Raw genomic sequence first — 22,724 nt, forward strand, 5'->3', positions numbered from 1 at the left:
TCATTTAAATTTAAAACTGTACAAGGTGAAAAGGGGCCAGTGGAATGAAAAGGAAAATTCACTGAACTTTTAACTTACCTTTTCAATAAGCAGCTTCTTGCTCATTGATATGCACTTATTTAATCGTTCTTTGTATTTTTCAAGTAATTTTTGTTGTTCATCTATCTGCCGTCTGAGATCACAGTTAGCCTACAACGTAAGTAAAAATAGAAAAGGTCTAGAATTTGTGTATATGAGACACTTAGGAATATTCTTACATTCTGAATAAATTACATAAAAAGAAAGGATTAATAAATTAAGTATTTGTTAAATACTTAAATAATTTTTTTATTTCTTAAAGATTTTTATTTATTTATTTGACAGAGAGAGACAGGCGAGAGAGGGAACACAATCAGCGGGAGCTGGAGAGGGAGAAGCAGGTTTCCCGTGGAGCAGGGAGGCCGATGCGGGGCTCGATCCCAGTACCCTGGGACCATGACCTGGGCCGAAAGCAGACACCTGCTTAACGACTGAGCCACCCAGGCGCCCCTAAAATAATTTTTTTTAAACATCTACTAACCATGTGTAATACTGTTAAATGCTGCATAACTGTGCAGCATAAAGTACATGGAATTTGTATCCATACTCCATGGGTTCAAATCAACACCATAAGGTATGTAACCTTGGCTAAGTTATTAAGTCAGTTATCTGAAACTTAGATTTTTTTTTTTTTTGTATTTCTAGAACAGGGGCAATACCAGCTACTTCACTTAGTTAAAAATAACTAAAATATAGTATATAAAATGTCTAACACTTAAAAATAAATGTGAGTTCTCTTCCATATTTTTTAACTGATAGTTTTTCTTCATTAAACTTGTGGATGGCACTATAAATGCCTACCCAATAGCTAACTATTTCCACCATCTTTCTTGGCAACAAGATACCAATTTTGACTTTGTAGGAAGCCACATTGCTCAGGGAAGGGGCCTTTCTCTAAGCTCAGGAGATGAGCTGGATTAGTCTAGTACAGTGACAAAAGAATAACCTGGAGGGCTTCTTGTAATACAGATTGCTGGGACACACTCCCAGAGGAGTTTCTTTGTAAGTAGGTCCCCAGTAATGGATGCTTCTGGTCTGGGAATCAACTTTGAGAACCATAGGTCTAGGCCAATCATGGTGGAAGGCAAAAGACAGTGGCATAATATATGGCAAATGCTAGGAGAAAATACCTGCCAATTTAAATTATATACCTAATCAAAGTGTTTTTCAAGGAAAAGGGTAAAATAAAGAGACTCTCAGAAGAACATAGATGGAATTTAGCAAGAACGAACCCACTTCATTAGGTGCAATTCAAACAAAATCCCAACAAACTGCGTGTGTGAGACAGTCTTCCTCAACAAATGGTGTTGGGAAAATTGGACAGACACATGCAGAAGAATGAAACTGGACCATTTTCTTACACCATATACAAAAATAGACTCAAAATGGATGAAAGACCTAAATGTGAGACAGGAATCCATCAAAATCCTAGAGGAGAACACAGGCAGCAACCTCTTCCACCTCGGCCATGACTTCTTGCTAGACACATCTCCAAAGGCAAGGGAAGCAAAGGCAAAAATGAACTACTGGGACTTCAAGATAAAAAGCTTTTGCACAGCATAGGAAACAGGTAACAAAACCAAATGACAACCTACAGACTGGGAGAAGATATGTGCAAATGTCTTATCAGATAAAGGACTAGTATCCAAAATCTATAGAGAACTTATCAAACTCAACCCAGAGAACAAATAATCCAATCAAGAAATGGGCAGAAGACATGAACAGACATTTCTCCAAAGACATCCAAATGGCCAACAGACACATGAAAAAACGCTCAACATCACTCAGCATCAGGGAAATACAAATCAAAACCACAATGTAATAATACCTCACACTGGTGAGAATGGCTAAAATTAACAAGGCAGGAAATAACAGATGTTGGCGAGGATACGGAGAAAGGGGAGCCCTCCTACACTGTTGGTGGGAATGCAAGCTGGTGCAGCCACTCTGGAAAACAGTATGGAGGTTTCTCCAAAAGTTGAAAATAGAGCTACCCTACGACCCAGCAATTGCACTACTGGATATTTACCCCAAAGACAGAAATGTAGCGATCCGAAGGGATACCTGCACCCCAATGTCTATAGCAGCAATGTCCACAACAGCCAAACTATGGAAAGAGCCCAGATATTTATTGACAGATGAATAGATAAAGAAGATGTGGTATATATATATATAATAGAATATTACGCAGCCATCAAAAAATTGAAATCTTGCCATGTGCAATGATATGGATGGAACTAGAGGGTATTATGCTAAGCAAAATAAGTCAATCAGAGAAAGAGAATTATCATATGATCTCACTGATATGTGGAATTTAAGAACAAGGCAGAGGATCATAGGGGAAGAGAGGAAAAAATGAAACAAGACGAAACCAAAGAGGGAGACAAACCATAAGAGACTCTTAATCATAGGAAACAAGCGAGGGTTGCTGGAGGGGAGGGGGGTGGAAGGATGGGGTAACTGGATGACAGACATTAAGGAGGGCATGTGATGTAATGAGCACTAGGTATTATATAAGACTGAGGAATCACAGGCCTATACCTTTGAAAGCAATTAATACATTATATGTTAATTAACTGAATTTAAATAAAAAATGATTTAAAAGTTAAAAAAAAAAAAAAACCACACACAAACAAACAGTAATCCATTAAGAAAAATGAGTAAAAAACATGGCTGGTTATTTCTCAGAAGAAACACAGTTAATAAATATTTTAAAAGATGCTAGAAAATAGAGAACACATAATAAAAGATAAAAGACACTGTTACATCCACCAAATTGGCCAAGAAATTTATTATATCTGATTATAAAAAGCCTTGGCAAAGATAATAAGCAACAAGATTATTTATTGCCTATTGCTGATAGGAGTGTAAATTAATCCAACCGCTCTGGGGAAAATTTGGCATTATAAAGCAAAATTGAACATGTGCATGCCATGTACTCTGGCCACGTCTCTCTTAAAGCATATAATGTTAAGATGAATTTTCCCACATTTGCCCTAGAAGACATGTATAATAATGTTCTTAGCAGAACTGTTCGTATTAGGAAAAAGTAGAAATAAAATGTCCACCAAGAGCAGAAAAAATAAATTATGGTATATTCATATAATGCCTTACTATATATATAGCATGAAATGAACAAAGTACATGACAATTCCACATATAATGTTTAGTGAAAACAAGCAGAGCAAAAGGGTACAGACAGCGTAATTTTATGTAAAGTTAAAAAATAAACTGAAGGGCGCCTGGGTGGCTCAGTTGGTTAAGCGTCTGCCTTCAGCTCAGGTCATGATCCCAGAGTTCTGGGATCAAGTGCCATGTCGGGCTCCCTGCTCAGTGGGGAGTCTGCTTCTCTGACCCTCCCCTGGCTTGTGCGCTCTCTCTCTCTCTCTCTCTCTCACTTTCTCTCCCAAATAAGTAAAATTTTAAAAAATAAACAAACTGAAATATGTTAAGAATGTATAGATACATATGATAAAACCATAATAATAAGGCATAATAAATACAGAACTTAGAACAGTAGTTAATGGTAAAAGAATGTGAGTGACTGGGATGGGATCAGAAACGGCAAGCTGGATGTTTCAAAGGTGTCGGTAACTGTGGTAGGATCATAGATAAGACATTGGTTTTATTAAGTTTCTATACCAATAGTTCTCAATGCTGGCTTAAATTATAATCATCTGGAGGAGCTTTGTTTTGGTTTTTGTTTTTTGGAGGAGCTTTAAAACTATCAATGTCCAAGCCCACATCACATCAATTTAATCAGAACCCCTCAGGATGGAGTTTAGGCATGGGTACCTTTATAAAGTGCCTCCCGCACCCTTCCCATTTGGTGATTCTACTGAGCAGCAAGGGGTGAGAACCACTGCTTCTTACCTTACTCACATTATAAGTATTTTTTGATGTGTCCTTTTATAAAGTTTCCATTAAAAATCTCATAGGATTGCAGTAGTTACTTCATCTTGTATAATATCAAATGTCAGGTTTATAACAAAATCAATTACCTTTAAAACTAACATGAAATGGCCATCGGTCTTATGATAGCTGATCAAATAAAAATAAATTTTACAAACTTCCCTGTATTTCTCCAACTGTTTCTCAGTTGACATTTATTTATTAAAGATTTTTTTATATATTTTAGAGAGAGCATGAGTGGCAGGAGCAGAGGGAGAGAGAGAAAGAAGCTCAAGCAGACTCCACTATGAGCCCATCTTGGGGCTCAACCTCATGACTCTGAGATCAAGACCTGAGCTGAAACCAAGAGTTGGACACTTAACCGACTGCCCCACCCAGATGCCCCTCTCAATTCACATTTAAAGAGCTAATAATTTTCACTTTAAAATAGTGATTTTCACGTACTTAAAACTACCAGAAAAAGCTTATTTTTTCCCCAGCTAAAGAATATTTTACAATGCTAAGTATTTCCTCAAGTTTTATTATTGCCAAATAATTTACTCAATTTTCTCCCCCTCCATGATTATCCTTATTACCCTCCAAGACTACTTACCCTGAGCAAGTCATCTATACGACCTTCCTTCTTTTCCAGGTCCTGGTTTTTATTACTTTCTAATGCTGCTAATTTCAGCATTGTGAGATCAGTCTAAATGAAAGAAAGCTATTTTATTATCTCCATTATATATATCATGGCATGCAAATATAAAACTAGATTTTAGTGCTTCTAAAAACAAAGAAAATATTTGAGTTTGTGTATATAAAAGTTATCCCAAAAAGTCTTAGCACACTTTTAAAGTTTTAACATCTTCAGAAATCTAAGTTCTATAAGCTTACAAAGAAACATTTAAAAAACTGATTACTAAAAGTTTTAGAATATTGTTATGTTCTTCATTAAAATTCAATACAACCACTGATTTGTGCTATCAACTCTGGTTGATTTTTGAACATGGCAAAAACTTTCATGAGCTATTCATTGACTGAAAGCAATGTACTTGTAATCCTAGCCTAAAGATCATCCAAAGAAAGAAGTGTTGATGCATGTACAACAGCTTGGACATGACCTAACAGAAAAGTCTAATGGCAATAAACTGGAGTAATAAAGGTGGCTAAGCAAAAGATCTACTCTTCCAATCCCCGTGGTCTAATATAGTAAAATCCAAAAACTGTCACATGTAAAAAGTTAAAATGAAAAACTTAGTACTCAAAATTCATAAAATCAAATAAGCATAAAAGATATCTAACTTTCAAATGATATCTGTAAGTGTATAGCATATATGAATATACATAAATATAGACACCCAAAATGACCTACTTTAATGTTCACTTATGACAAATATAATAGCTTCAGGAAAACATTGATTATATGTATTTGGATGGTATGTTCAAAAAGAAGCAGTAAACAAAAACTGACATGTCATGCTTGTTCTGTTTATTTAATATCCTTATAACACCTGCATATTTAATCTGCATGTAACAAAGGATAAGCTGATAGTAAACTGGGTGTTTCGATTCCTTACCCCCTACAAATTGTTTTTTTGTTTAGTAATTCGCTTTCCTGATGTGTAATTTTACTTTATGACTGTGTCTAAAACAAAGAGAAGACATCTTAGTTATTTGTACTAAGTTTCTTACAAATCATACAAAAAATTTTATTCACTATTTACCTGAGTAATTTTAAAGGATAACTGCTTTGGTTGTATAATAGGGTGGTCCCCAAAAGCTAATGCAGTAGGAGAAGGGCTATTCGGTCGAACCTTAGAAAAAGATTAAAATTTTTACATTAGCAAGAAAAAGACAGGCTTTTGCTCAGCAACAACTACTTAACACTTCTTAAGTTTTTATCAGGATAACAACTGAATTAAAACATAATTGATTTTTCACAACTTTTAATCATCATTTTATTCAAGAAGCACTCATTTTTAGAGTACCCTCCCTTACATAAGGCACAGTGGAAAAAACAACCATATATTCCCTGCCCTCAAGAAGCTTACATTCTAGAACCATAAAAAAAATTTTTAATGCTTTCAATCTGTTAAACATAACAAGGCAAAATACAGTATTTCAAAACAAAAATATTAAAAACAGATGATGATGGTTCAAAAAGTAAAACCGGAAAGATCCTAATATAGAACTCTTAGTACCAAGGACAATAATGCACATCCATCTAGGGTATAATATCAATTTACTGATGAGTTTCATGGTTTATCTAGTTACTAGTTTTAAAACACATCATTGAAAACAGACTATATCATTGTATCGATGCCATCACTTTAACTCAAAATTACTGTTGAGTCTGACACTTTATTTTGCATATGGCAATATGATGTAGCCAAGGTACAAAAGGAGTAAGACACAACTAAGTGTGTGTCTACAGGCAAGGCATAGAAGGGGACACTGGAAGTAAAAACAGGGTACTTGAAAAAAATAAGAGATACTCTGATTTTAAAAAATCTTTAATTCATTTTTAAATTACTGAAAGCCAATGCTGCTTTTCTGGTTAGACATTAAATTTTCATATAATAAAAGTAAAGAAAAAATGAAATCCAATAAGCAAAACAATGCATATAAATAGAACTAGATCTTAAAACACTAGCAACAAACCAAAAAGTTGTAAGATAATTTTTAGACCCAAGATCCTTCTCCTATGTTGAACTAAAATGATCCAGGGATAAAGGGTGCCTACCTTTCTCTTAAGGAGAGTTAGAAATTAGAAATCAGTAATTGAATATGGACTGATACAAGAGTATTCGTTTTAGTCCCATAGGCTCGACATCATTCTTTTATAGAAACTTCACTTCTTGGATATAATTAATTCAGGAAATCTTTAACTTAAGGATCTCACTTGAAGAAATAAAGTTCTAACAGCATCACATCATTAAAAAGAATTTAACTGGGCACCTGGGTGGCTCAGTTGGTTAAGTGACTGCCTTCGGCTCAGGTCATGATCCTGGAGTCCCTGGATGCTTGGGACTGCTCAGCAGGGAGTCTGCTTCTCCCTGTGACCCTTCCCCCTCTCATGTGCTCTCTCTCTCTCATTCTCCCTCTCTCATAAATAAAATCTTTAAAAAAAAAATAAAAATAAAAAATAAAAAGAATTTAACTTACCTCACAGAATGATTTTCTAAAAAGATAAATACAAATAAATATATGTAGAAGTTTTCAATGAAAAGTTAATCTGTATACATATATACATAGGTTCAGCAGACAGAAGACTATCTACACATGTAAAAACTTACAGATGAAGAAGGAGTGGAATGTGAATGTGAATTTTGAGGAGAACGGATCGCAGGAGGTATGCCTCTTACTGGACTTGAGCCATTCCCACCTTGGTACTGAGAAAAAAAAAGGAAACATCACTCTTTATTAGAAGACGTTTAGCTAGATGTTATTTTTGACATGACATTAAGAATTAATTTAAATATATCTTCTTTTAAATTAAATTCGGTAGTGATTTAAATGGGTCAAGAAAAAGCAAAACTAAGGTCAGTTACAGCCGAGTCCTAAAAGACTAAAGAGAGAATACTGATCACAAGAATGTGAAAAGACTATGTTTAGTAAAGACCCTTATTTCTTGGAACATTCTGACTATAATTTGTTATTGTGGCAGATTCAAGATAAATTAATTTCCCCCAAACAATGAACATATATTATTTTTCCTTCAAATTTTAATACAGTTCTGTTATAAATGTTTTTTAAAGGGGTGCCTGGGTGGCTCAGTCATTAAGCATCTGCCTTCGGCTCAGGTCATGATCCCAGGGTGCTGGGATTGAGCCCCGCATTGGGCTCCCTGCTCAGCGGGAAGCCTGCTTCTCCCACTCCCACTCCCCCTGCTTGTGTTCCCTCTCTCACTGTGTCTCTCTGTCAAATAAATAAAATTAAAAAAAAAAAAAAAAATGTTGAAGCAGTATAATCCCTAATACCCCTAAATTAACATATTTACAAGTAGATATAAGTGAATGTAATAAACCATCTTAAAACAGAATCATCATTCTCAAGATCTGTTAAAAATCCAAATGTTTTTAAGTACTATATAAAAAATTACATAGATCAAGTCCTTTCCCTTTAACAGCACAAAATCTTATAAAAATCAATCTTTCTTTTATGCACAACATGCATTACAGTGCATGACCTAGGTGCATATGAAGAGAAGCCACCTAACGTATTCCATAGCTACCTCTCAAATTTCTCATGTTTCTCTACCAACAAAAGGAGGAGAAAACAATTCACTGCTACTGGTTTTCTCTCAGGGTATTAAGAGAAGACAAGAGATGAGGACCTCCTAGTGTATTTTCCTGTAACCTAGGGACTTTGTCTAATTTTTTTTTAATCTACAGTGCCTAGCAGAACTCATGGCACATGAACAGCATTCAAGAGACTTGAGATTTATTTATCTGAATTGATCCAACCTTTGGCAAAGATTGTTAACTGATACTAACACTGAGGGACTGACCTCAACTAAAGAGCACTAGGTCAGCAACACTAGACCATGGTCAGCAACAGTTTTAGCGTAGATTCTGTAAACCCAATTAAGAAAAACAATGGATGGTAAAAAAAAATTTTTTTAATGCAGCCCTTCCCCTGACTGGCAAATTCTGCTCTCACACTCAAGTAAATATATTTTTCAACTGAGTAGATCATGTTTGTTGTTTTAACAATCATATTAACGTTCCGTAATATGAAACTGATAGCCGAAAGTATTTATGTGTAGAAGTAAGAAAATATTCTAGACAGGGTAAGAATCTAAATTTACCACTATTTATTATTTTCAGGGGCTCTCAGATTCACACTTCTATCATTATTTAATTTCCATCTATAGGGCTCAAAGTTGCCGTGGTGCTATCCTAAAGGCTGCAATGACAGTACAAACAGTTCTAAACTAGAAGCTATTAGACTTCAACTTCTCTTTTTGCCCTTCCACTTTTTTTTTTTTTTTTTAAGATTTATCTATTTGAGAGAATGAGGGAGCATACGTGCACACACGCACGCAGAAGAGAGGGACAGAGGGAGAAGAAGAGAATCTTAAGCCGACTCCATGCTGAGTGGGGAGCCCTACGTCGGGCAGGAACTCACAACCCTGAGATCACGACCTGAGCTGAAACCAAGAGTCGGATGCTCATCTAACTGTGCCACCCGGGTGCCCCTCTTTGCTCTTCCATTTAGAATTTGACTTTAAATAGGCAACTTTACATCTCTGGTCCTCAGTTTCCTCATGTAATATAGAAACACTAATACCTACTGTACCTATCTCCTGGGTTGTCATAAGCAAATTATGTGAAAAAGTACTTTGAAAATTATGATGTGACATTCCAATGTAAAAGTAAATTTTAAAGTTCCTAGGAAGACAGAACATTACTGCTCTAATCAAGTAGATAATCAAAAGTTGACCTTGTGCTTCAAAGAAATTATTTCAGCCCATAGTAAAATTATATTAAGAACTGGAGATATTTGTTAATAAACTTACTTCAAAATAGTCACTAATTTTGTGGCCACGTCCCCCAATACTTTTTCCTAAAATATAAAAGTAAAAATTTTTTACAGATTTAAAGTTAGTCATGACTACTTATCATATACTATATCAGAAAAAGAATGTGTCAAACTTAATTTCCCTAATACACATAAAAATCATCTGTTTAATAAAAAGAACATGGTATTTTAGTTGGTTAGTGAGGGACATTGAAAAAATTATATTAAGAGCCCTCAGAGGGTAAGATGCCAATTTCAGAAATCCAAAAATCAAATGACATTTCAATAATAACATGTCAATTGTTAAAGTTCCAATTACTGGAGAATCAAATAAATAAATGACATTAAAGGATCTTGTTTTTACAACTACATTATTCATATTGCTTAATGGCTATAATTTCATAAAAGCAAATCAATGAATAAAAAAAGAAAAGTGGCAACTGCATAACTGACAAACCAATTCATACCCATAAATAATAAAAAAGCTTTGATTAACACAAAACCATACAAACTGACAATAACATGCTTTAACATGAATGTTATTTTGTAAAATGTTTTGATTTTCTAAAAAGTATTCCCAAATTAATAGGATTTTTTTAATAGACTAGATTTTAAATATTGCTCTTATATGACCATATTGATAAAGTGGGTCCAAATCATTATATATCACAGTTCTTTAATTAAAAGTTTTGCTCTAAAACGGACTCTTCATCACTTTTATAAATATTGAATTAAGAAGGTGCTAAGAAATACAGTGTTAGAGATACTTTTTTGGATGAGAGGCACCCACCCTTCAGTGGAACTATATAAAATACATGATTTCTTCAATACAAAGAAAAACTGACAATACACCATGAAATCAAAAGCTCTGGATAATACAAACATACACATTTATCAATTCAATACTGACTTATATTTATTTATTCAATGAATATTTGAGTGGTTACTATGTGCCAGGCATTACTGAAATGAACAAAGGTTACATTTAAAAGTTCAACAACCTTAAATTCTTTTGTGGAACAAGAAAAATTAAGTAAGTATCCAGGACTATAAATGGTACCTAGAAAGTCTGAACAACAGTTTTGTACAGATTTACTTAGAGGTCAGAAAGGATTGTAAAGGTTTTACAAGTATACCTTGTTTCACTGAATTTCACTGACACTGTGGTTTTGGGGTTTTTTAAAACACAAACTGAAGGACCTTGCATTGAGCAAGTCTACAGGCATCATTTTTCCAATAGATACCATTTGTTCATGTCATGTCTGTGTGTCACATTTTAGTAATTCTCCCAATATTTCAAACTTTTTCATTATTATATGTATTTGTTATGGCAATTTGTTATCAGTGATTACAACTCACTGAAAGCTCAGGTGACAGCATTTTTAAGTAATATTTTTAAAATTAATATATGATGTTTTTTAGATACAATGCTACTGGCACACAAAAGACTACAGTATAAACATACTTTTATATACACTGGAAAACCAAGAAATTCATTTGACTCGTTTACGGTGATACTTGCTTTATTGTGATGGTCTGGAACCAAACCTGCAGTATCTCTAAGGTATGCCTGTATACCCAAGGAATTTTCCTTCCACCTATAACAACTTTCCTGCAGATTCTGAAGAAGGTGCTATTCTTTAAAGACGACAGAGATGGTTTGGGTTGCCTATCCAGAAGCTATGTCCCTAACTCTTTTTCCCTAACTGAACCCAAACTTGGCTCTGTTAATTCCCTCCCCCTACATACCACATGTAATATCAGGGGAAGCTAACTCCTATCTGGCCTCCATCCTAGTTCCCCTCCCCTCCTGATCAGAAATCCAATTTTGTTCAGGTATCGATCATCCCTTCTCCACAAAGCCCACATTTCTAAAAGGAACTTTACCTACTTTCAATTTCAGAGATGGACCTGGTTTTTCTAAGGGCAATAGGACGTATGTTGGACATAACTGGCTAAGGAATGAACGGACTCATGACCCAATTCTGGCCGACAAGATTACCGGAGAGGTTTGCTCTGGACTTGAAGAAGCTTACCTTCAAAGAAAGAGGGGAAAAAAAACACAGAAAGCCAACCTCTCTCTAAAGCAAATACAAGTGTGAAAGCTCAAGTAAATCCAATCCAAACTGACAACCATTCTAAAAACCTAAGAAAATCAGACAATTCTTATGGAGAGCAGACCACAAAGAAATAAACATGGATTCTTAAAAACATAGGTTGAATCAACCAACCCAGAAGTCCCAATTTGGGACTGCTTTTAAGTGAGTTTTTAAATCTAAAGTTGAAACTATCATAACTAATATAACTTTACACTAAATAAAGCTCCAAGTCCACTAACCACATCCTGGTGGAACTACACTAAGACCAAAATTGAGCTCTGAGCAGACGGAGATACAAAGTACTACACATCTATAGAGAGATGCTAGAGTGACTTAAATGCTTCCTTCCACACAGACAGTCGCTGCGAATACATCCCTTGATGCCAGTGCCACATACAAGTACTAGTAAGCCATGGGCTCCTGGCCCCAGTCCTTACAGCTAAAGAGCGGCTCCAAAACATGTAATCACATGTATAAAGTCATTATATATGACTTAAGAGCCAATTTATTGTATTTAATTTTGAGTGGCCAAATTAAATGACAATACTATTTTGTTGTCCATTATAAGAGTTTTGTAGATGACTTGAAAATCATCTTCTTAGCCTATATCACAAAGGGCAGGTATGTAAGAAAGAATGAAGAACAGGTATGGAAAGAAAAAGATGATGCTTTAATAAGCAACTCAATCATTTTTATACAGTCTTTTTCTTTTTTAAATAAAAGGAATAAGCAAGCTTTTGGTACTTGCACTTTAAAGTGACATCTAAAGTTCTTATTCAAAGACAAGAAGCCATTTCAATACTGTAATTCAGATAAAGAAAGAAAAATCAAAGGTGATAAGGTAATGTTTGCCAGGTTTGGACATGACACTTGCCTTTCTAATTCTCAAGTAAAAAAAAAAAAACAAAACAAAACCGGGAAACGTCAAAAAGCCTAAAAACAGTAACCATACACTACCTGTGGTACAAAAGATTTCAATTTCATATTATTTTTTCTTCTGGGAAGTACATTTATAAACTATTATTAATGCATAAATTTATAATAGCTATAGAAATGATAAAAACACAATATGACTTTTACAGTTAAGCTATATTAATTGACTAACAATCAGATTAATTGTAAATACTTATTTGGCTCTGAAGGATTTTGCTTCACTTACCCTGACTACTTTCATTCTGGTTTTCTGCTTTTCTCTTTCTTCCTCTGGATGATTCCGATTGTTTCTTCTCTGGTGTCTACAGAAAGCAAGTTAACAGAATTTAAAGTTACAGTTTTACATACACAATTATTACAGTTAGTATAAAAATTATTTTTATTTCAAAACAAAGACTATTTTGTTCATTAGTGCTCATGCGATGTAAATGTATAGTTACCTATATACAATTTATTTAAAAGATAAAATTTCCTACTATGTAAATTTTAAACAAAGTATAGAAGTCCTTGTACACATTACTTGAAATTCACATTTATAGAATTTGACTTGAGATGGATGAAAAATCTGAGAGTAAGCAGCCTTTTAAAGCACCCTTCACTGGATTGGGCAAAACACAATAAAAACAAGTAAAGAAAAAAAACCCTATGTTTTTCCTATTAGTTTTCTATTATTCATACATACTTAGTTTATAAAAGTAAACTTGGATGAAAAAGAAAAGAGCAGAACTCAAACCCCAATATATATATACAATCCCTACAGTTATTATCTAACACTTAGAGCAAATTCATAGATTATGCTCCAAATCAGGGGGCAGCAAATTACAGCCCAGTGGCCAAATCTGGCTAGCTACCTGTTTCTGTAAGGCCCAGTATCTAGGCATGTCTTTTACATTTTTAAAGAACTGAAAAATTTAATAATTAAAACAATATTGTGATATGAAAATTTTAAGAAATTCAAATTTCAGTGTCCATAAATAAAGTTTTATTGGAACACAGCCACCCTCGTTCATTTATGTACTGACTATGGTTGCTTTCACACTACGACAGCAGAGTTAGTTCCTAGAGAGACTATATGGTCCACAAAGCCTAAAACATCTGGCCCTTTACCTAAGTCTGCAGATTCCCAACCCTAGATGATTGCTTATTCTCAAATTAGCATTTTCATCAGGCTAAAAAGCAAGTAATTTTTGTGGAGTCTGACAAGCTGTTGTGCTTAGTTAAAAACTAAAACTAAGAGCAAAAAGCACAATGCAATGGCACAAGGCCCTCAAATTCTAGAAGCTTGGCAAGTATGTCTGGTGCCAGAACAAAGAATGTTTGAATGAATGATACAACTTAAATCTCTAAAGGCAATGCAGTCCCCAAACAAGAAAGGGAAATAATCCATATTTCGTTGTCTCTGAGTAGTCTATGATTAAACAGTACAAATGACAACACACAACCTAACTTGTGTTGAGCATCTATGATTCCTCTTTAGTATTATCATGGGGATTTTAAGTTCTCTCACCCCCATTTTGTCAACATGATAACAGATTCAGAGAGGATGAAGTGAATGTTCTAGTGTCTGAATTCTTTAACAGGAGTTCTATCATCTCCCCATCTTACCCTCCCATTTCCTCATGCCTAGCATACAGTTATCACTTGATAAATACATTAATGTTAAGTAACTTATTCAAGGTAACCAGGATTTAAATCAAATTCAATTCTGTATTCCCAAGGCCTAAATGCTCTTTTTTTCTCTATATGATAGACTACGTGCCCTATATCAAGAACTGAATGAATCAACAATACAAAAACATTTCAAAATTTTATCAAGTTTGTAAATAAAATTCATTATGTCCAACAAACTGCCTACATGTTTTCACAACACAAACCAGAGATCTTAAAGAAATCCACCCTAACTGGCGATCTACTCAAGAGGTAGACTGATGTACCAGCAATTTAGGGTAAATAGGTCATTAGTTATCAGACTCAGACAAATAATAACCAATCTTTTTTTTTCCTCAAAATAAAAATAACACCAAATTAAAAATTCTAAGCTAACATTTTTATAAAGAACCTTAAAATCTATCTTAAAAGATAATTCCCAAATAATGTTTATTCACATCCTTCCCTAATCTGTGTTAAAAAAAAAATGTAATTTAAGATCAAGAAAATACGGTTTTTCACAACAGTTTAATGTACTAATTTTTAAGCATGGCAGGATCCCATCTGAATTCCATCTTAAATCTTGACTAGCTACTTTTGAATAAACAACAAGAACAAAAAATCACATAAAATAACACAATTCTGAAAGTTATACTGGAAACATTTTCTATCTAAATGGTTCTGTATCATTTTCTAAAATATATTCCAAGGAACAGTGGATCAGTTTGGTTGAGAGGCTACATTTTAAATGCAGAGGACAGCAGGATGGTTCAACTGGGGTGAGCAAAGTTAGATTTATTTACCACAAAGCTTCTAAATGGTAACAGTCACTGGCTATCTCCAAAAGGGGAATGGGGTGAAAAGTTACAGTGTATGAAGAAATTCTGAAACTTATTTGGAATAACATTCATTAAACACTTTACTGAATATATATTTGAAGATACTTAAGGTCTTTTTTTTTTTTTTTAAGACCTATAGATTACTTAAGTAAAAACTTTGAGGCAAAATTTCCCTACCTAAATTTTAAATTTAATGGAATGGGGAAGTGGGACAGTCCTTTGAGGGAAATGTCATTTTGTTAAAAACAATGAATGAGAAAAACCCAAATGTATAATTATTACAGTTAAAAAAAAAAAAACAAAAAGGCCAACAGGTTTACCTCCTTTAAACCAGAGAAGAATTTGAGGAAAGAGGGGGTAGGTAAAAGGATGACAAGACTAAAACTAATTTTAAGACTATAATGTATGACTAGTGCAGGTAAAGAAGCTGGAAATAGGTAATAAAAAACCGAAAAGTTGAACAAAATATAAAACAAAAAAGGAAAACCGAGATATAACTAAATTCACCTATAAAGTAAATGCTTCCATTATGAACACACCATATTCTGTCCCTTCCTATAAACCCTAATCTTTTTTCACCCATGTCCTAATATTACCACCTCATTCCTTACTCTCACCTCAGATTATTTTAGACTTGTTCTGTCATCCCAAAAGAACCATAATTTCCTAAAAAGCAAGTACCATGGGTCTCTGAAGAAGCACAGATTGAGACTAAGAATCAAACTCTGGGTCCATTATTTACCATAACTCTCAGCATGTTATTTAACCCAAGACTCTAATTTTTCATCTTTTTTTTTTTTTTTTAAGTAATCTCTACGCCCAACATGGGGCTCGAATTCACAACCCCGAGGATCGAGTCACATGCTCTACTGACTGAGCCAGCCAGGCACCCTATTCTCATCAATTTTAAATGTGGTAATACAGGTATAGGATTGTGGGGATTAAATAAGAAAGACACCAGAAACATACTTAGTACACCATCTGGAACAGTTGTGTACTCTATAAATGTCAGTAAGCACCCAATAAATTTTCTTATCTGAATGGCTATCCTATTATTCCAAATATCTGTGTACTTTCCTATTTCAAAACTTCAATCACATGTTAAATGATTAGCAGTTTCTTCCCAGTAGCTTATAAATAACTTGTAGGGCTTGCAAAATAAGTGATGTTTCCTCTTTAAGGTCCCATTCAACTCTCTTCTCAACTATAAGCCACAGAACGAGCAGTCTAGGCCCTAAATATTGTATCACTAACCTCAGGAAAAGGTGCATTAGTTTATTTTGTTTGTTTTAAATTTAAATCTGAACAATACCTATATTAAACAAAACAAAAATTCTCGGTGAAGGTTCTGCTAACAATTCTCCTGAGTCACTCATTTCTACATGGATTTAGGAATTTAGAACCTTGGGGATTTAGGATGTACAGAAATGTACCAAATATTTAATCTTTAAAATGGCTCATCAGTGAAGAAAAATTCGGAATGCTATCTGTGATTTTCAAACTGTACTCCCAAGATACCTTAGGAAAGGAGGTTGTGCCTCAAAAGATGTTAAAGAAGAGGAAAAGGGAAGGAAGGAGCAGGGGGCTGAGCTAAGGCTCTAGCCTATCAAAGACACATCCTTATCCTACCTCCACCTCTGTGCTTGCAAACACAGCATCCCTCATTTTAACACAATGAGGTCCCATATTAGACTTACTATGAAGAAAGAGTTCTAATGGCTTAAAAAAGATTTGAAAAACCACTGATCTTGACCAGTGATTTCCTAGAAAATCCAAGGGACATCAACCAGGCCAGCTTGGCATTTGCACAAGGTGTAAAAATTGTGCATGTTGCGTATTTTACAGAATGTTTTCAAGCTTATTACTGCTCTTGCTGATGCAGTCATTTCTTTCTTTTCTGTTTTTTTTTTTTATTGCATTACAGTTTACCAGAAAATAGAAGGCAAAATAAATATGGAAAGCAAAATAATATGATACGGCTTTATTTATTTTTAAAAATTTATTCATTTGAGATACAGAGCGAGCACAAGTTGGGGGAGGGCCAGAGGGAGAGAGAGAGAATCTCAAACAGACACCACGCTGAACATGGAGCCCAACGTGGGGCTCCATCTCATGACTATGAGATCATGACCTGGGCCGAGACCAAGAGTCAGTTGCTCAACCGAATGCACCACCCAGGTGCCCCTGATTTGGCTTTTAAAGTAAAGATGGAAAGACTATCAGAATTATAAAAAGTCAAAGAATTATGTCATACAATGGAAGAGTGGTTAGGAGAAAATGATGAAAGCAGAGAGTGGTATTATTCAATTTAGCTTTATAAATGCTAATTTGTAATCATACCAAAATCTGAATGATTACTCTGGCATTTAAATGTTCTAAGATATTAGTTAGAATTTACATGGTATTTTCTAGCAGTTGAAAAGTATGTTCAAAAAAGAAAAACAAATCTAAACGACTCAAGAGGCGACAGTGATATAATTAAACTAATGCTTCTATTTTATTTGGAATTTAAGTCAGTGATTATTAAACAAGGTTTTCAAATCTAATATGGGATCTTGTTTTATCTGGCTCCTCGACCTATTTTTAAAATAAAAATAAATGTGTTTCTTCAATGCAAATAAGACAAAATATAAAAAAAACTACCATCTTAACACTGTCACAGAAGGAGGGAGATAAATCAGTACGGACTGTGCCATGATAACAGATAACCACCTCTATCAGCCTCCAAACAGAGATACTTAAAATTATTGGCATAAATGCATTATAGGAAATTTTAACAGTACGTGAAAAGATACCATCACAAAAGAGGAGGGAGTGGATGTTAAAATTTATTCTTTTTTTTTTAAAGATTTTATTTACTTGACAGAGAGAGACACAGCGAGAGAGGGAACATAAGAGGGGGAGTGGGAGAGGGAGAAGCAGGCTTCCAGCCAAGCAGGGAGCCTGATGTGGGGCTCGATCCCAGGACCTTGGAATCATGACCTGAGCCGAAGGCAGATGCTTAACAACTGAGCCACCCAGGCAACCCTAAAATTTATTCTTTACCTCTACCTTAAGTACAATTCATCAGCCCTGACTGGACAACAAAAAGAAAAGTCAGAGATCATCATCTCTATTAAATTACTACAGTTAATAGACACAGATATATTTAATCTCTTCCCATTAAATGAGAAAATACTTTAAAATAGAAAGAAAAGTGGGGCACCTAGGTGGCTCAGTCAGTTAAGCGTCTGCCTTCGGCTAGTTCATGATCCCAGAGTCCTGGGATCGAGCCCCGCATCGGGCTCCTTGCTCAGGGGGGAGCCTGCTTCTCCCTCTTCCTCTGACCCTCCCCCTTCATGCTCTCCCTCTCTCACTCTCAGATAAATAAAATCTTAAAAAAAAATAGAAAAAGTTACTCTATTATTAAATAATATCCATAACAAAATATTCAATCCTCCGTCTTGTCAGAATGTATTTTTTCCAACTGATTCATTTAGGTACAGATTGGTTTCAAAAATACAACTCACTGGCTATTCCAATGATTCATAGAGTTACTCAGGTATCAAATTTAAGGTCACTGTACTTTGAACAAATGGCATGACAAATTTTTTTGCCTGAAGCTGGTAATGCCAATGTTCAATTTTATTCCATATTTCTAGGCAAAATTTGTTGAACTAGATGTAAGACAGGAAAATGCTGGAGAAATCTGTTACTTTAATGGCACATATCAAAACTGCACTGAACTAGAAAGGAAAATCTGGAGCTTTATAAAAATAGTCAATGTAAAATAGATGTTCTATTCAAGAATATCAAATGTACAAGATACTGTTTCTTCCAACCTTTTGCTATAAAAATTTGGTTAGAATAATGCACTGTAAGAAAACTAAAATTCTATTGTAAAAATTTCCTTGCTGCTTTGCATCCAATTTACATTTAGCTAAAACTATCATGAAATATGTACATCCTAATTCAAGGATTTTGAGCTGGCAGGACCTGAAATTCACAGTCTGTCTCTGCCCAAGAGTCAAAACTTTAATATGGAGAACTATTATTATCTGGAAATGTTTGCTTGAATCTTTGACACCTAAAAGAAGATCTTTGTTACATTGCTGATTTCAATATTTAATATAAAAAGTTTATGTATGCAACATTTTGGGATCTTATCATTAAATAAGAGCATTTCCTTGCTGTTTGAAGTAAATCCAATCAACACATCAGCAATTTTGAGCGTAGCCTATTTTCTGCTGTACTGCCTTTATTATTTAATAATATGTATGATCAAAGATGGTAGAGAGCCAATAAGATAAACTTGGGTAACTACCCAATGAAAATGTGTGTTTACAGGTTACTAAAACTGTGCCTGCTCACATCATTTTTAAAAGCCCGAAGGATTTTTACTCCCCTCACAAATAGACAATATCCACAAGCACATTAGCACCTAAAAGAATTATATACTACCACAATCTTACTCTCAATTTTTAAAAGCTACCTTAACTTGCCATACTCACAGTCTGACTTCTCAAGCTCCTATCGTCTGGACCCATTTTAATTTGCATTCATGTATGTTTGAAGGAGCATACCAAGTCTTCAATACTGATGAAATGCAATTTTATTTGCCATTTTCTTACAATTCACAAAGCATAACTATTTCTTGGCATTTTCCCCCTTCTATGACTTTCCCTTGAAGGCTTTATTTTTGAATAGTATAAACCAAAATTAAAATAAAGTTGGACTTTCTATCCTATTCATATGATCTTTTAAGTTTTCAAATCATACAATCAGAATAAAACAGACATATAGAGCAACTGCTGTGAGAGGAAAAAGCAAATTTTCAAGATAACTTATTCTGGAAATGTTGGCATTTTGAGAGTACTTACAATAGTAAAATTTAGAACAGTGATTTCACAACTTTTCTCCCGGTGTGACACTCATGATGGAGTAAAACACTCCTGTATAATATCTCTATAGACATTTCCCTGAACATGAATCCCTAGATCCTTAAACAATTTATTTCTTTGGGATAGACACTTTTAAGAGTAAATGTTGTGTCACAGAATATGCACACTAAAGATTTTAAACATATTGCCATAGTGCATTTTCAAAGGCAGTATCAATCTACACTTCCACTGTGAGAATGCCCACCAATCTTTAAATATCTACCTGATGTGTTTAAAAAAAAAAAAGTGGTATCCCATTGTTATTCTCTATAGCAATACATATATAACCCCCAAAAAGTGAGGTTTTGTTTGTTTGTTTGTTTAAAGATTTTATTTATTTGACAGAGAGAGAGACACAGCGAGAGAGGGAACACAAGCAGGGGGAGTGGGAGAGGGAGAAGCAGGCCTCCCACGGGATAGGGAGCCCAATGCAGGGCTCGATCCCAGGACCCTGGGATCATGACATGAACCGAAGGCAGATGCTTAATGACTGAGCCACCCAGGCACCCCAAAAGTGAGTTGTTTTTTAAAAGAAATCGTTCTATCATTCAAATATTAGCATGGATTCTCGATGTCACTATACATCATAATCACTTACAAAGCTTTTATTTAAAGCTCATGCTGAAGTCCCCATTCCAAAGTTAACCATCTCTGGAGAAAGACCAAAGGAATCCTTACTTTTTAAAGAGCTCTGGGGCACCTGGGTGGTGCAGTCAGTTAAGCGTCCAGATCGAGCCCCATGCCGGGCTCCATGCTCAGCTCAGAGTCTGCTTAAGACTCTCTCTTCCCTCCCAAATAAATAAATAAATCTTAAACAAACAAACAAAAAAGAGCTCCAAAATGATGCCAATGAATTAGCAATAGGCCATCTATATATACAGTAGTAAGTCCTGTATAGTCCACATTGGAAATTGTCTAAAATTAAGAAATTATTCTTGGGGCACCTAGGTGGCTCAGTTGTTTAAGCATCTGACTCCTGATTTCGGCTCAGGACCATGATCTCATGGATCGTGAGATAAGAGCCCCATGTTGGGCTCCAAGCTCAGTGGGAATCTGTTTCAGATTCTCTCTCTCCCTCTGCCCCTCCCCCCACCCACACGCGGGCACTCAGGCACTCTCCCTCTCTCAAATAAGTAAATCTTAAAAAAAATATATTATTATTATATTATTCTTAATATAATCTTCTATTAAAAATTAAAGACTCAAATTGTGGCATACAGCAGAAAATTCATTAGGATATAAGAAGTCCAATGGGTTGTCATGGTTACTCTGTTATTTTAGAAAATGAGAATTAATCATACTATGCTCTGCTGACATAAAAATATATCTAATATTTTTAAAACTCTACTATAGTATAACATACTGAAGCCAAATTTCTCAGTAATGTCAGCTTGTGCTGACTGACCTTAAAATCCAGACTAAAAGCAGTATTTATCAGATAAAATATTTGTGAAATGTTGTTAGTCCAGGGATATCTTGGATTGGCAAATTTGATGTTACTATAAATCATCTTAAATCTAAATATTTCCAAAAAAGAATACCATTTTTTTTTTTTCAAAAGACTAGCTAGGATCATTTATCTAACTAATGAGTTACACATTATCTTAGTTATACAGAGAGAGAAAGTGTAGACACAGTAGTTGAGAGCATCACTTTGAAACAAAACAGATACTTTGGAATGAGAATTTTGACTGTTAACTTACTATCTGTAGGCAAATTAATTAACCTCTCTAGGCTTCAGTTTCCACACTTAGGAGGTGTGAAATGTAAAAGAGTTATAATCTAGCTCCACAGGTAGCATGCTCAAACTACTCTCTCTCCTCCATTAATGGGGTGGTTCTCAACCAGGCGATATTTGGCAATACCTGGAGATACTCTGGACTCACAAGTGGGGGAGGGGAGGTTGGCGGGGAGAGAGAGAGTGGGCTACAGATATCTAATGTGTTTGGCAGAGATGCTGATAAACATACTGCATTCACAAGACAACCCACCACACCTCAAGAATTATCTAACCCCAAATGTCAATAAGGTTAAGGTTAAGGAACCTTGCTTCGATGAATATATAAGAATCATTTGTAGTTGTTGACACAAAAACTACCTGTATAGTATGCTACAACTAAAGAGATGTTAGATTTATTCATTCAACAAATATTTACTGAGCATATACTATGGTCAAGCACTATACCAGGTTCCACTTTAAAAGTATCTTGGAATGACTTGGCATTTTTCTCTTCCAATCTTATTTTCATCATCAGCTTAGAACGTTTTTGTTCTAAAAAAACAACTAACCACTGACACTAAATGCATTTGTATAAAGGGAAACATTTAACAGCTATTTATTTCCTGGCTAAGTAAATGGGTTATAGAACATTATTTCAAGATTTCATGATTTATAATAAAGCGAAAGATTATCTACTCGGAGTGTATCAGAACTTCCAAGCAGGAAGTTCTTTCTCCTTTGAAAAAGTTTCCCAGTTGACTCTGACACACATAGTCCTCCACCTTTACAGAAAAAGACGCAGAGAGCCAATATCAGACCCACATTTGGTTTCCAGTTCACTTTTCCTTCCAGGACACTAAGGACATATATATTCAACCAAGATAGACCCACTTCCTTTGCTGTGAACCCTGTCCTATAACATATGTTAGGGTCAGACACTCTAACTTTTGGTGAATATAGCTTCTATAAGAGCATGTCCTTTAATGTACAGTGGTAGAATTAAATAAATATAGTTTTCTCTTTTTAAATAAAAGGAAATTTTACAAAGTAACTCCAGATATTTCACAGGAACTTT

The 22,724-nt window shown here is 34.8% G+C and overlaps 1 protein-coding gene across 4 annotated transcripts in view; it reads right to left on the reverse strand.

Moving 5' to 3' along the window:
- Nucleotides 1–22,724, reverse strand: part of TLK1 (tousled like kinase 1) — a 154,743-nt gene that overhangs the window by 49,353 nt on the left and 82,666 nt on the right. For all 4 annotated transcript variants that reach the window (XM_036067307.2, XM_036067310.2, XM_078070982.1 and 1 more), the window contains 6 exons: nt 12,751–12,826; nt 9,491–9,537; nt 7,266–7,361; nt 5,694–5,783; nt 4,583–4,675; nt 79–189 (listed from right to left, as the gene is read on the reverse strand). In XM_036067307.2, the coding sequence (XP_035923200.1) occupies nt 79–189; nt 4,583–4,675; nt 5,694–5,783; nt 7,266–7,361; nt 9,491–9,537; nt 12,751–12,826 (513 nt within the window). The remainder of the gene's footprint in view (nt 1–78; nt 190–4,582; nt 4,676–5,693; nt 5,784–7,265; nt 7,362–9,490; nt 9,538–12,750; nt 12,827–22,724) is intronic.

The sequence above is a fragment of the Halichoerus grypus genome, chromosome 4, assembly GCF_964656455.1.
Source record: "Halichoerus grypus chromosome 4, mHalGry1.hap1.1, whole genome shotgun sequence".
In the NCBI taxonomy this organism is placed as follows: Eukaryota; Metazoa; Chordata; class Mammalia; order Carnivora; family Phocidae; genus Halichoerus; species Halichoerus grypus.